Source organism: Rutidosis leptorrhynchoides, chromosome 4, assembly GCF_046630445.1.
Source record: "Rutidosis leptorrhynchoides isolate AG116_Rl617_1_P2 chromosome 4, CSIRO_AGI_Rlap_v1, whole genome shotgun sequence".
Classification (NCBI taxonomy): Eukaryota; Viridiplantae; Streptophyta; class Magnoliopsida; order Asterales; family Asteraceae; genus Rutidosis; species Rutidosis leptorrhynchoides.
This window is the reverse complement of record NC_092336.1, coordinates 229872681-229888695: the sequence shown is the minus strand read 5'-3', so window position 1 is coordinate 229888695 and position 16015 is coordinate 229872681. Positions and strand designations below refer to the sequence as shown.

The window sequence follows — 16015 nt, the reverse complement described above, 5'->3', positions numbered from 1 at the left end:
CAATTAATTTAATTTTTTTTTAAACATAATTGGCTTATTAGGGTAGCAAAGCATCCACACATGTATCATCATGTCTCCGCATCTGTTACGGCCTCAAGAGAGTATGTCATGTTCACTTACCTAGTAAAACTGCTCACTCTCTGTCCCAATTTAATTGTTCAAGTTAAGCCCACTAAACTTTTAAAAGCACTTCTGACCGCTGATAACAAGGCGTTTTCATGTACTTTTAGTGTACATTGGTGAAAAAATTAACGAATCACAAATTAGAATGTTTTATAGCAACTTATCAGCGGTCAAAAGTGTGTTTAAAAGTCAAAACGGTAAAATTAAAGGTTTTTGGGTCCTCCTTTCGAAAATATTTAGGGACATGTTTTAAAAAGACGGGGGCAAAATTGGAGCTACGAGTCAAAAGATTCGGCCATCCAAAGTTCTTCCCCGACACGCACCAAAAACCACACATCGTGCGTGGTACTTAATGCGTGTTCGCGAGGAAAAATTCCTGTCCCGCTCATTATCTCGTAAATACTCATCATGCACTAAGTTATACGCATCATGCGTGGTAGGTGATGCGTAGTTGAGATAGTCGGGGAGCATTTTGTATAATTCGAATTTTTAAGGACATATTAAACACTTACGCAAAATTGAAGTATTTTGACCAATTTTCACAAACTTTTTATACGGCGGATTATATTCATACTCACGTTCAAATAATGGGGTATATCATGAAGTTATATCCAATATATTATAAGAGTGGATGCTTATCATATTGATAACCCAACAAAGCCATGAGAGGTTATCATGCGTCAAACATGGATAAATAACCCATTTAATGGTGTGTGATTAGGTAACATGCAACGTATATAATAATCAAAACCATTCTTTCCGTACGATCATGATACCTTCAACTTCAATTGCGTGCATGTGTCAACCTTTGAAAACTTCAAATTTGCATTAGTAAATGAAATGATTTCTTCAACCACACTTCAAATTTCACAATTTATAAGTATATATAAATACATAACACTTCACATTTTACTAATACACACTTATTTTTGGCCATGGACAAATACTTTCTAAAAGCTTCTTACATTTCTTTTCTATTTTCATTCTTTCAATTTTCTTGTAATGCAGGTTCTTACAATGTGGTTAGATTCGGGGCTAAATCAGATGGTTGGACGGACTCGAGCCAAGCCTTTACAAAGGCATGGACGGCTGCATGTTCGTCATGGAGTACTTCCTCCACGGTTTACATCCCTAAGGGGACATACATGACTAAACCGGTCGTGTTTAGTGGACCATGCAGGAGTAGGATCCTGTTTCGGATGGATGGAAAACTTGTTGGACCACCAAATTATCAAGACATGGGTAACTCTGGGTTCTGGATATTGTTCACTAAGGTGTCGAGATTAAGTGTTCATGGTGGAACCATTGATGCTCGGGGTTCCAAGTTTTGGGCTTGTAGAAGGTCTGGTAGTCATTGTCCACCTGGAGTTAGAGTAAGTATATAACTATATACGAGTAGTATATATACATGTCCAACATTCATTAGTCTGGTTATTACACAAAAAGACAGTACTTTGGAAAACTTTACTTCGATCCCTATTATACTGTCCAGTATTTCTTTTTAGATTATCTCAAATTAATTGTTCTCTTTATATTATATTTTTCGGTATTTCTTTTTAGATTATCTCAAAATAATTGTTCTTTTTTTAGAGATAACAATAATAAGATAATTTTTTTTATATATCCGTAATCCATGCATCTAAAAAATGATATTTAAAAAATAAGAGGAATTATTGTAAAGTTAACACAATGATAAATTTAGGGGAACCTCCCTTTATTACCATTTGGTTTAGACTAAAGGATTCTTAGGCTTGTGTGCAGGCGTGCAGCACATGTTGTATGAGTTATCGATCCAACACATGTTCGTGTAATGAGTGGGATTTGCCTAAAAAGATAGTTTCTATATATTACCTACTAATATAAGTCGCATGTAATGTCGCTTGCAGTCGATAACATTTATGTGGTCAAATGATGTGGTGGTTAGCGGACTCACGTCGTTTTACAGCCAACTGATCCATGTTGCCGTGAGCCGGTGCAACAATATTGTTTTCAAACAAATGAGCATTATAGCTCCAAGCCGCAGCCCAAATACAGATGGTTTCATTATTCAATCGTCTACAGGTGTTACCATAGAAAATAGTGTAATTAAGACAGGGGACGACTGCATTGCAGTCGGTCCTGGCTCCAAGAATGTTTGGATCGAAAAAATCGCTTGTGGACCTGGCCACGGTATAAGGTAAAGTTATACAACACAAGAAAAATCATGTATGTAGAACTCAATAGATGGCACAAAGTACAGGGGTCTGGCAGAGTCAAAATGGGTTTGGGTCACAATTGGTTCGGGTTAAAATGGGATAGAATTCAAAAATAAGATTGTAAAATAAAGCTAATAATAAAAATACCTTCTTGTATGTTGTTGATTGTTAAACAACGGCCTAAAACATTCTAAAACAGTTTTTCATTTCATATAAATTATAAATTTGCAGCATAGGTAGTCTGGGGAACAGTTTAAACGAAGCAGGGGTTGAAAATGTGACGGTATCAAACACTGTGTTCACCAAAACACAAAATGGGGTGCGGATTAAGTCGTGGGCACGAGATAGCAATAGCTATGCAAAAAATGTGGAGTTTAGGGACATCATAATGAAGGCCGTTGATAATCCAATTATCATTGATCAAACTTATTGCCCAAGTAACCGGTGCCCCCGTGAGGTGAGCCTGCTTATATCTTGCAATCTTGTGTGTATACCTGACAGATTATTAGACTTTTAACAATTTTCTGATACCTTTTTTTTTCTAACTTGTGTGTTGATTTGGAGAATTAATTTAGGAGAGAATTCAGAAAACTCGTTTCTATTTTGTGTGAATATTTGTACGTCTGAGTCCATTATTGAATGTACAGATTTGAGTTACTACCTTGATCGTAGTCATATGGTTTACCATATAGTTTACCGTAAGACCATTATAGAATGTACAGATTTGAGATTTGAGCTGAACGTCCTAGTATGTGTGTGCATGAGACCGAGTCCGTAGTTTGTCCTAATCTGAGTCTGTTCGTCTGTTTGTGAGTGTGAGAATAAAATGCGACAAAATCAACCAATCATCGATAGATTAACTAACATTTTAACTGATAAATGCAGACGTCAGGAGTCGAAGTGAGCAACGTAAGATATAAAAACATTAAAGGGACATCGATTACAGTCGAAGCAGTGAAGTTTGAATGCAGCATAAGCAACCCGTGCAGAGGTATTCGGATGCACAACATTAAACTAAAAACTCCAAATCGAGCTACGATTTCAACCTGTGAAAATGTACATGGTTCGTCTTCAGGATTAGCCATTCCCAGAAGTTGTCTTTAATTGTTCGTACTTCCTTTTGATTTCGTCATCATCAAATTAACAGTTCAATCCTCTGTTTTTATGTGGAAATTGACATTTGAGCTAGTGTCATCAATGACGTATGCTAGCTTGTTCCAATGCGAATATGATCTTGTTAATCATTATAATACATTTATAAATAAATAAATATTTAATGAAATCTTTCAAATCCGATTCTGATTATTTATATTTATGAAGTCAACAATTAATTTATTGTAATTGTCTCCTTTCCGAGGTTTTAACTATGGGAAAACCAATGTGCTAGTTCAAAAGAGGGTCTCCTCGCTTAAAAAAAACAAAAAAAAAACAAAATAACACTCAAACTTTTTTAGGCGTGCGTTTCCAATTTAATATTTATATTTATATTTATAAAATGAAATAGTCTAGTGGTATCCAATGTATTGTGTGTCATCGATCAACCAAGTGGCTTTGATTTATATCCTAAATGTGAAGCATTTCTTAAGTTATTATTGTAACATTTAATGAATCTAGAGGTACGAGGTTTGTAGATCTTGAGCTACTTGTAGATGAGCCGAGCTTCAAGCTAAAGCTCACCTCAACTCAACTCATTAAAAGTTCAAATTGTGTCGCGCTTAACTAACAGAATAAAGCTATATTCCGATAAGAGTTTTCATACAGCATGATCTCGTCTGAAAAACTTACTTTAAACGACAAAAAGTAGCTTTTTAATTCCCCGGCCAACTTTTTGACCAAAATCTTCGTCGACGAGAAATCGTCCACAATAATTTAATTTACTTTTTCTTTTTTAAGTTTTTTATGTTTTGGCTAAAAAAAATTTGTCGGTTATTCTTTGCCAATGAAATGTCGTTGGATATTATTATTAATTTTTTTTTAACGGCAAGCTTGCATCTCATCACTTGCCACACACGCGTTCGGGAGGAAACCCGAATCGCATTACAGGAACCCAATCCTTTAACCATCCCGAGGGGCAGGCGGACCGGATTTGAATCCTGAATTGATCCGGGAGAAAACCCCCCGGGTCAATCTGGATATCCATATTTCAGGCAGATTAATTAATAGGATGGGCAGAGCGAGGCTCGAACCCATGACCTAACCCCCAACCCCAACACACAAGATGAAGGGGATGCCGTTGAAGCAATGCTTCGTTGGCATTATTATTAATTTTTTATATAGAATATTATGGCTTCAAAAAATTTAAACAAAAAATAACGGTTTAAAATGAGGAAATATTGTAGAGAATGCTTTGTATGCTTTTTTATTTTTTAATCTAGAATATATCGACTCAAAAAAAGTAAACAATAAAAATAAAAAATTGGCGATTATTTGTTTTATAATATTGTTAAAGATTTTATGTAGGAATGATTAGTCGGAATTAATCGATCAAATACTAACAATATCAAGTGCGGAATCCTCGTTATTGTGTTTTATATCAAAAACACTAAACAAATAAAGATCATATTGATTAGAATAATTTGAATATGTTTAAGATCACTTAGAACGATTGCTAGAATCAGTTGAATGGTTGGGATCGGCTAGGGTTGAGTTAGGGTTCGTAATCTTAAGAATGAACCCGAAACCCTACATTTATAGTATCAGTTGACGCATCCGTGCAGATGCATTCTGCATCCGTGCAGACGTAACTCTAACCGTACGGATGCTTTTTGCATCCGTGCGGATTCACAGAACTTGTGAAACTTAACTTTAATCACGCACTCTCCCTAGGACCTAGTTCATTGTGAAAACAACCAAAACAAAATAAATGTTCAAGTACATAGATCATAAACATAACAAGTACGGACTACACGATTAAACCGTATGGCTTGCTCCATATTGTATAGCTCATGAAATATAGGTTGTCTTCTCAAAACTTTAAGATCAGCTTTGTACAAGTTTCGAATTCACCTTGCATCGAAAATCCTGATCTGATTCAATTCTTTCTTTGATTCTAACATGATCACTGCTTCCTCAGTTCGGTTGTTGTAGTACCACCATTTAAACTTATTTCCGAAGTTTTGCGGCATTTTGCAAACAGGAGCAAACTTCATAGTTCTCAACAGTTTGTATCGAACAACTTTAATCTGTTTACCAGTCTTCTTATCCTTCTTGTAAGTAATCTTCAAAAATTGTGGAGCTAACAAAGACCAGCCATTCTTGAATTCTTTCTTAATTCGATGCTGCATGAACACAGCTTTAATCGAGAAAGTTCCATCATTTCAAAATAAGGCAACGTCTTAAAATCAACCACATGTTTAAAGTAATCGACATCATTTTCACGTCTAACACCGAAGCAGTTTAGATCCTTCAAGAACGCCCAACTCAAAATCTTTCCCGCAGTCACTTTACTAGTTCGACCGTGAAACATTTTATACTTTAGCTCAAGTGGCGGTTTCCGAACCAAGATTTATTCATACCAGCCTGATACTCTCTCCATTCTTGATTACTTTTACGTTTAATTGTCTCAGCGTCTTTATCGGTTTTAACAAAGTTCTCACCAACATTCTCAGCGGCCTTCTTTTCCTCGACTTTCCGATTCAAAACTTCATCACTTTCTTGTTTTAAAAGATCCGTGAACTCAGGATTATTCACATCTGCACCTTCATCATTTATCAGATCTTCTTCCTCATCTGATTCTTCTTCTATTATTACATCTTCACCACCGTCATCGTCACTATGTCTATGTACATTAGTGCCTGACATATTAGGTGCACTCTCACAAGCTATCAACTGATCTAATTCTATACCAAACATCCTAGCTACCTCTTCTTTATTCATTGTATGTACAATTTCACCCTCTTCTAAGTCGTAATTAAGAGAATTCTTCAGTTCGCCTTGGTTATCTAAAAAGAAGGTTAGTCGATTAATATCAACTAAAAGAGGCTTAGGATCAAAAGTCTCTTATATTTGACTTACAATCGGATCAGGAGATGGTGACCTTTCTCGATCCACCTTGGACTTTGAACTTGAACTCTCACTAGACTCGAGATCGTCCTCGACATCTTTCAACTTTAATGTGCCATCGTCATTATCAGTACAAAGTTTATTTCGGAATCTTCGGTGATGACGATCCATTATCCTGATTCGTTTTCTTTGCTTTTCACATAAAGCTTTAACTCTTTTGATTTCTGCTTGTGACACCACCAACTGTTTCTTTTGACTTTCTAACTCGTTGGTCAAGTTGGTGATTGTCTGTTTCATTTTCTGCATTTCCTTATTTCGAACCTTTTCTTTGTTCTTCATTGAGTCACACCTATATGTCAGTTTGATAACAAGCATGTGAAGAGAAGCAACTTGATTCACTAGCTCAGCAGTAGCATAAATAGATGTAGCTGGCACAGTGGCTGATGATGATTGTGGCAGCGATGTGATGATTGTGGTTTTTGTTGTGAAGGGGTTGTTTTTGTTGTGACAATTGTTGCGGTGGAACGTTTGTTTGTGATGGGGGTTAGTTGAAGTGGTTTCAGCAGATGGTCTTGTTCAAGACTTGTACACATACTGGCTCTTCTTCTTTCGTTTGATCGGAGAGGATGAACCAACAGATTTTCTTTTCAATGAGACTAAAATTTCACATGTCTCATCCTCAGTATTATCTTCCAGGACAAGATCATCAAGATCATCTAGAACTCTATCACGTGTCAAAGGAATAGATTCATACCTAAGCTAACTAGTTGCATCACCGTTATCATCATCGTCTGAATTGGTAAGTGGTGGCGCAATGTCTTCAACAATAAATTTACTATCTTCATTTCTCCACTTACGTCCACCCGAAAACTTGTAATCAGGTCGGGACAGATGACAAATTAACTTTTTTGGTGGTGGAGTCCTTTCTTGTAGTAGATCATTCGACGAACCACTTCGTCAGTCATCGGGTGCAGCTTAACAAGATCACCAGCATTTTTGGTCAGACTATCATGCGGAGAATCGAGGACCAGCTGAAGAAATCGCGGATACAGCAAGTACCGATCCTTCTTGTACTCTACATTCTCAACCATGTATTCAAAGATCATTCCAGAAAAGTTGTACTGGATATTAGCACAAGTAAAACAAACACCGACTGGATGACATGATATAAATACTTGTATTGTGGACATAAGCCAGAATTAAGAGCTCCGGACTTTGTAACACCCATTTTTTCCCCGTATATGATTTATAGGTGAATTGGGTATGTACGATAGGCGTATGAAGGGTTCGGGACATTTTCTAGTGTTAAGGTCTTGTATGCAAGGAAATGAGTCAGACCACGTTGAACGTCGCGGCGTGACAAAGGAGGCTGCGGCGCGGCATTTAACTGGAATCCAGATTAGAAGCTTGACAAAAAATGATCCCAGAACTAGGCAAATGTCGCAGCGCGACATTTAAGGCCGCGGCGCGGCGATACGGGCAAACTGATACCAGATTCTTGTAATTTTAAATAAGGTTCAAGGGCAATTTGGTCATTTCACGTTTGAGCCAGATTTGAGGCTTTAACCTCATCCATTCATTTCATTTCCTAATTTCATTTTCCTTTTCATTTCATTTTCCTCTCAAAAACTCAAACACCCATTTGATTTCAAAGGGATTTTTGGAAAGGAAGAAGCGGGATTTGATCTTTGGCGTAGTTGACTAGGTTGTTCTCCTCGTTCTTAGCTACACGGTGATACTAGTGGTAAGTGCTAACTCCGAATTTCATTTTCGTGTTCATCATTCAAATTTGAGGCTTTTGGCTTGTATGTTCATAGATGGAACCCATTTAGTTGTTAATTGAAGATTAACACCAAGATTCGGGTTTATAAGTGTTAAAGGTGGTTTTTGGGTTGGTTAACGATTTAACCATGTTTAAGACTTGTAAATGGTGTATAATCACTAGTGTTAGTGATTATTGATGATTTGGAAACCTTTAGGGTTCTTGTGGTTGACTAACTTTGACTAGAGTCGAAATTAGGGTTTGTTGAGGATTATAACCCGAATGTCAATTCGTTGAGGTTTATAAACTTAAAATGGATTAAGTTGAAGTATAAAACCGAGTTAAACATGTTTTGGTGTCAAAACTTGTAAATGGTGAGATTTTGACCTTATGGGTCAAAATTAGGGTTTGTGGGCGATTTTGAGAACGATAAGTGTTTAACACTTGTGTTCGGGTTTAATTGGCATATTAGGACCATTATCACTTGTGTTAGTGATTATTGGTTAGTTTGGGCGCGGTTTGTACTTGGAGGTGCAATTGGGTCGAATTTGCACTAAGTGTCAAATTGGGTTGGTTTGTAAATCCAATCTAAGTGTGTTGTTGAAATTGTGATAATGGAATAGGTACTTTCCATTGACGAGTTGCGGATTACTTGGAAGCATTCTTCAAGGCGACAAGGTGAGTGTTAATATCCTATATGCATATGTATGTGTAGGATGGGTGCGGGTCGGGTGAAGTGGTTCTCGACTATTAGAGCTCACTTCACATATAGGTGGATTTGATGGACTTTGGTATGAGTCCAATTGGCACGGTTGTGCGCTTTGGTTGACCACCTTTGGCGAGGTACACGTTTGTGTGTACGTTATCACACGTGGTTGTGATTTGGATGTTATAACCCCAATGGCAAAGGGTTGATTTTTCGTGATGTGGATAACCCCGATGTGGTGGATTTTATAATCCCGTGACCGTGGGTTTGAATTGGAGAAGTGGATCTCGTGTAGTTCGGATTCACGATGACGCGTGTAGTTCGGTCATCTTATTGGAAATGAATCTCGTGTAGTTCGGATTCATGGTGACTCGTGTAGTTCGGTCATCTTATTGAGGTAGTAATCTCGTGTGGTTTCAGATTACTAAGGCTCGTGTAGTTCGGCCAACCTCGATGTTGTGAAGATAGTAATCTCGTGTGGGTTCGGATTACTAAGGCTCGTGTAGTTCGGCCAATCTTCATTGTGGCGTTTGGTATTCGGTAATGGGTTAAGGGGTTAACCTTATTCGTTTTATATTGTTATATATATTAATGTAATGTTGTGTTGTAGCTAACCCTCCGGGTGTAGCTTATTGGCGTTGTTCACATCGTCGTTGGTGAACTTATACTTTGTTGATATCTTTAGCTTGTTGCTTAGAGATCGTACGGTATGCTTAGGGTAGTTGCCTTATACATGGATGCTTCGGTATGCGGTATTTGATATTTGTGTGGCGTGTCCATTTTATACATATATATGTATGTAGTATATTATCATTCACTAAGCGTTAGCTTACCCTCTCGTTGTTGATATTTTTATAGGTTCACATGCTTGGCGGCTCGGGTGAACTTGGGGATTAGAGATCTTGGTTAGGTTGCTTAGAAGATCTTGCTTTTGTACTCAATTAGGATTTGGGTAGCGTAGTCCCAAATCACCATGCTCAGTTTTGTTGGAAACTAAACTAGTCGGGTCGTGTATGTCCGTTTGGACAATTAACTAATGTATTAAATTTTTTAAGGTTATTAAACCTTCTATTGTAATTAAAGATGTTTATGGAAAAACAATTGGGACCTAAAGTATTATTTAACGCGTATTAAAAGGAAAAATTTTTATGGGCCGGTTTTAATACGGGTTGGGTCGTTACAAGTGGTATCAGAGCATGGTCTAAGGGATTTAGGCAACTTGAGATAGGTGCCTAGACTTAGACTTTTGTGTGTGCTTATTTATTGCGGGACTTGTAGGTGAACGGGTCGGAACGGGTTATAGTTAGTGCCTTGTTTGTAGGTGGACTAACTAGGATTTTTGGCTTGTGTTGTGATGCTATTCCCTTGCGTGTGTTTATATCGCGTGGAATTGTCGTTGTGTTGGTTATATCATCGAGCGAGGCGGTCATTGTACTAACGAGTTGAGGCGACGTGTGTGCGTAATAAGGACTTGCAAACCTTATTACGGGTGCAAATCGTGTCTAACAAGTGATGTACGACGAGTGTTAAGCAAGATGGGGCGGTGTTATGCGTGTTGTTTTATACGTTCGTGGACTAATCGTTTTGCATTCTTTAGAATGACGACGCGAAACGATATCGAGACGAATGACGAGGAGTTTAACTCTAGAGTTGCGGCCGCCGTTGAGGAGTAAATGAGTGCGTTTCGAGAAGAAATGGATAGGAAGTATTCCGAACTTCAATGTAGTGGTGAAATGGAGCGTTGTCTTAAGAGCTTCATGAGGACTAAACCCCCGATGTACGACGGAAAACCGGATCCTTTGGTGAGCACAACTTGGATCTCGAATATCGAAGGGTGTTTTCGTACTATTGAATGCCCTCCTGAGAAGAGGACAAGACTCGCTACTAGTTTGTTACGGGGTAGGGCGAAGGATTGGTTGGATGGTAAGATTGATCTTGTCGGTGGTGAACCATTTATGGCGTTATCGTGGGACGGGTTTAAGAAGGAATTCTTCGAGGAGTTCCGGACTTCAGCCAATTTGTCGAAAATGCATAATGAGTTGCGAAATTTGCAACAGGGTTCTATGGATTTGAATACTCTCAAGACGACCTTTATGGCGAAGGCTCATTTTTGCCCGGAGTATTTGGGGAATGATAATTTGTTGATGCAAGATTTCTATCGAACTTTGAATGATGACTTGAAGAATAAGATTAGCCGGGGTCACGCGAAATCATTTGCGGAATTATTCGCCGTGGCTAGAGGTTTCGAGTCGTATACGCGATCAAAGATTGGTGAACCTTCAAGTGAGAGAAGGGTTGTTTCGTATGCTGCTCCGAGTAAGAGGACTAAGGGTCCGAGTGTGAGCACGGGTGGTACGCGGACGGGTATACCGGATTCTAGTGCATCTAGATGTTACAATTGTGGCATGAGGGGTCACAAGCCTTGGGAATGTTCGGTACCAAAGGGTGATGGTATGGTGTGTTTCAATTGCCAAGAAGAAGGACATCGTAAGTCGAAATGTCCCAAGTTAGCGGGGACGGGGGTGGCAAGGAGACGTTAAGGTACGTTTCGTTTTAATAAATATGCCCTTTGATTATTTATTAAGTGCCGTTTGAGTTTGAACTGTTAAATGCCTTGTGTTGTGCATATTGCTGTTATGGGTGACATTCCTAATGGAAGTACCCAATGGTGACGTTGATTATCGGGCGAAGGGCGTAAGACTTGGTGCCACCAAGCATTCCTTAGTATTGGGAAATGTTTCTACCAAGCCTTGGAAATGGGCTTTGGTGTTCGATTGTTAAGAGCGTGTTCGCTTTCGTGTTGAAGTTGATGAACCATGAGGTTCGTCGGGTGAATTGGAACCTGAAAAAGATCGAGTGTTTGATCTCGATGTATGTTGGTGAAGGAGTCTACGTGACGCGACATTAGGTGCCTCTTTCATACCTACTAACGTGGTGTTCGACTCCGATGGTGATGCGGTTACGTTGTACTTAGGGTATCGAAGAAACCCTTAGGTACATGAGTGACTGGGTTGAACTCTGACAAACTAAAGCAATTGGATGATTGCGAGGGCATAGTTTGTGTAATTGTGGTACACTTTTCGTTCGAAGTGTTTAAGGATAGGTTAAGATCGTTAGTATGCTCAAGGTTGGAGCAAGATATGGTGATGGGTCGTGTGAACCCAAATTGCTGGTAAAGTCTACCTTTGGTAGCATTGTACGGATGTACGAGTTGTAGATATGGGACGTAGTTCCAAATGGGGGAGTTACACTCCCGCACGAGAAAGTTTTAGTGAGAGATTTCGGATGATGCTTTTGGTAGATCCGGAAAATGTTGTCGAGGCCTGGTTTTGGTCGATTTGTGGTAGATTACAATTTCGGATAAATTGTACTTATGGTTTTGGATGTAAGTTACCACCGAGGTGGTAATGTGGTAAATCTCGTTGAGAGATAAAGGACGTGTTTGGCGAGCAAGGTGAAATCCTTCGGTTAAGGGAGGTGTGTGTCGGATTCTCTTCTAGAGAATTATTGTTTTGTGCCTATGTTTGATATAGGTGGTTCTTGCTAGAGTGTGTGAATGGTTAGTGGTATCCGTTAGGATTCACTATGGCGTAGCAGAGCGCGAAGTTACGCTACTCGTCGTTCGAGGCCAAAAGGGCGTTGATTGATGAAGCATGACTTTCGGAGTCCGCTGACTTCATCATGGTATTGGTGATTGATGAAGCATGACCTTTAGGGTCCGCTGACTTCATCATGGGAGTATGCGATTGGTGGAGCATGACCTTTAGGGTCCGCTGACTTCATCATGGGAGTATGAGATTGGTGGAGCATGACCTTCGGGGTCCGCTGACTTTATCATGAGCGAGGTGTTATATCGGTGAAGCATGACCGTTGATGGGGTCCGCTGACTTCATCCGGTGTTGAGATTGGTGAAGCATGATCTTCGGGTCCGCTGACTTCATCATGGTAGTGGATCGTGTGTGGTTTCGGATTCACGATGACACGTGTGGTTTCGGTCATCTTATTGTGGAAGTGAGTCTCGTGTAGTTCGGATTCACAAATGACTCGTGTGGTTTCGGTCATTGTATTGAGGAGTGAGTCTCGTGTAGTTCGGATTCACAAATGACTCGTGTAGTTCGGTCATTCCTCTGGGATAGTGACTCTCGTGTAGTTCGGATTCACTATGGCGCGTGTAGTTCGGCCAATCCCGTTTGTTGTTGTGGTGAAGGTAGTGAGTCGCGTGTAGTTCGGATTCACTAAGGCGCTTGTGGTTTTCGGCCAGCCTTCATGTTGTGGGAACTATCGGTTGTTTTATACGCCGATGGTGGGGTCGTGAGGACCATGTTGTATGATTAGTGATGCGATAGCCGTGTTTCGCTCACATGTTGCAACGGGTGTGACGATAGTCGATTTTGTACACCTTGGGATTAACGTTACCATAGTCGTTTTGGGCGTTATCGGTCTTAACCGTTTGTTATGATGTTACGGTAGTTGCGTATTGGTTGTATTGCGCACTACAAGGGATGTATAGTGATTGGTGTTATCCGTAAGGATTCGTTTGGTTCGGTCTTCATCGTTTCGGATTGTTGACCTTAGGTTGAGACTTGGTTGCTTTTAGCGTTGTACTCGGTAAGGGTACGCTAAGGGGTTGATATCTCGGTACGAGATTGGTTGAGTTTTCCCGATGTTAGGGAATGAGCTTGGTTTTAGTGCTCGGAATTATGGAATTTGATAAATCGCGGGTGACGATTTAGCTGTTAAGGGTAACTCTTTAAGAAGAATTGTCTAAGGGATCATTGTAGACTTCGGTTGTTGCGTGTATTGTACGTCTCGGGATGCGATCAAGTGTGTAATTTGTCATTGGATTAACCTTCGGGTTAGTGAAATTGTGGTAGAAGTTGGTTCGGAATACATGTTCGAGGACCATTGAGTGTGGGTCCGTTGGGTTCGTGACTAGGATCACGAGGACGTGATCGAAATTAAGTGGGGGAGAGTTGTAACACCCCATTTTTTTCCCGTATATGATTTATAGGTGAATTGGGTATGTACGATAGGCGTATGAAGGGTTCGGGACATTTTCTAGTGTTAAGGTCTTGTATGCAAGGAAATGCGTCAGACCACGTTGAACGTCGCGGCGCGACAAAGGAGGCCGCGGCGCGGCATTTAACTGGAATCCATATCAGAAGCTTGACAAAAAATGATCCCAGAACTAGGCAAATGTCGCGACGCGACATTTAAGGCCGCGGCGCGGCGATACGGGCAAACTGGTACCAGATTCTTGTAATTTTAAATAAGGTTCAAGGGCAATTTGGTCATTTCACATTTGAGCCAGATTTGAGGCTTTAACCTCATCCATTCATTTCATTTCCTAATTTCATTTTCCTTTTCATTTCATTTTCCTCTCAAAAACTCAAACACGCGTTTGATTTCAAAGGGATTTTTGGAAAGGAAGAAGCGAGATTTGATCTTTGGCGTAGTTGACTAGGTTGTTCTCCTCGTTCTTAGCTACACGGTGATACTAGTGGTAAGCTCTAACTCCGAATTTCATTTTCGTGGTCATCATTCAAATTTGAGGCTTTTGGCTTGTATGTTCATAGATGGAACCCATTTAGTTGTTAATTGAAGATTAACACCAAGATTCGGATTTATAAGTGTTAAAGGCGGGTTTTGGGTTGGTTAACGATTTAACCATGTTTAAGACTTGTAAATGGTGTATAATCACTAGTGTTAGTGATTATTGATGATTTGGAAACCTTTAGGGTTCTTGTGGTTGACTAACTTTGACTAGAGTCGAAATTAGGGTTTGTTGAGGATTATAACCCGAATGTCGATTCGTTGAGGTTTGTAAACTTAAAATGGATTAAGTTGAAGTATAAAACCGAGTTAAACATGTTTTGGTGTCAAAACTTGTAAATGGTGAGATTTTGACCTTATGGGTCAAAATTAGGGTTTGTGGGCGATTTTGAGAACGATAAGTGTTTAACACTTGTGTTCGGGTTTAATTGGCATATTAGGACCATTATCACTTGTGTTAGTGATTATTGGTTAGTTTGGGTGCGGTTTGTACTTGGAGGTGCAATTGGGTCGAATTTGCACTAAGTGTCAAATTGGGTTGGTTTGTAAATCCAATCTAAGTGTGTTGTTGAAATTGTGATAATGGAATAGGTACTTTCCATTGACGAGTTGCGGATTACTTGGAAGCATTCTTCAAGGCGACAAGGTGAGTGTTAATATCCTATATGCATATGTATGTGTAGGATGGGTGCGGGTCGGGTGAAGTGGTTCTCGACTATTAGAGCTCACTTCACATATAGGTGGATTTGATGGACTTTGGTATGAGTCCAATTGGCACGGTTGTGCGCTTTGGTTGACCACCTTTGGCGAGGTACACGTTTGTGTGTACGTTATCACACGTGGTTGTGATTTGGATGTTATAACCCCAATGGCGAAGGGTTGATTTGTCATGATGTGGATAACCCCGATGTGGTGGATTTTATAATCCCGTGACCGTGGGTTTGAATTGGAGAAGTGGATCTCGTGTAGTTCGGATTCACGATGACGCGTGTAGTTCGGTCATCTTATTAGAAATGAATCTCGTGTAGTTCGGATTCATGGTGACTCGTGTAGTTCGGTCATTTTATTGAGGTAGTAATCTCGTGTGGTTTCGGATTACTAAGGCTCGTGTAGTTCGGCCAACCTCGATGTTGTGAAGATAGTAATCTCGTGTGGGTTCGAATTACTAAGGCTCGTGTAGTTCGGCCAATCTTCATTGTGGCGTTTGGTATTCGGTAATGGGTTAAGGGGTTAACCTTATTCGTTTTATATTGTTATATATATTAATGTAATGTTGTGTTGTAGCTAACCCTCCGGGTGTAGCTTATTGGCGTTGTTCACATCGTCGTTGGTGAACTTATACTTTGTTGATATCTTTAGCTTGTTGCTTAGAGATCGTACGGTATGATTAGGGTAGTTGCCTTATACATGGATGCTTCGGTATACGGTATTTGATATTTGTGTGGCGTGTCCATTTTATACATATATATGTATGTAGTATATTATCATTCACTAAGCATTAGCTTACCCTCTCATTGTTGATATTTTTATAGGTTCGCATGCTTGGCGGCTCGGGTGAGCTTGGGGATTAGAGATCTTGGCTAGGTTGCTTAGAAGATCTTGCTTTTGTACTCAATTAGGATTTGGGTAGCGTAGTCCCAAATCACCATGCTCGATTTTGTTGGAAACTAAACT

The 16015-nt window shown here is 39.6% G+C and overlaps 1 protein-coding gene across 1 annotated transcript; it reads left to right on the top strand.

The window, feature by feature from the left end:
• Nucleotides 1-1058: 1058 nt before the first annotated feature.
• LOC139841462 (polygalacturonase-like) lies at nt 1059-3446 on the top strand. The gene is made up of 4 exons (XM_071831678.1): nt 1059-1496; nt 2010-2299; nt 2550-2775; nt 3204-3446. The coding sequence occupies exons 1-4, from the start codon at nt 1059-1061 to the stop codon at nt 3420-3422; spliced, it is 1173 nt and encodes a 390-aa protein (XP_071687779.1). The 3' UTR covers nt 3423-3446.
• The last annotated feature ends 12569 nt before the right edge of the window (nt 3447-16015 follow it).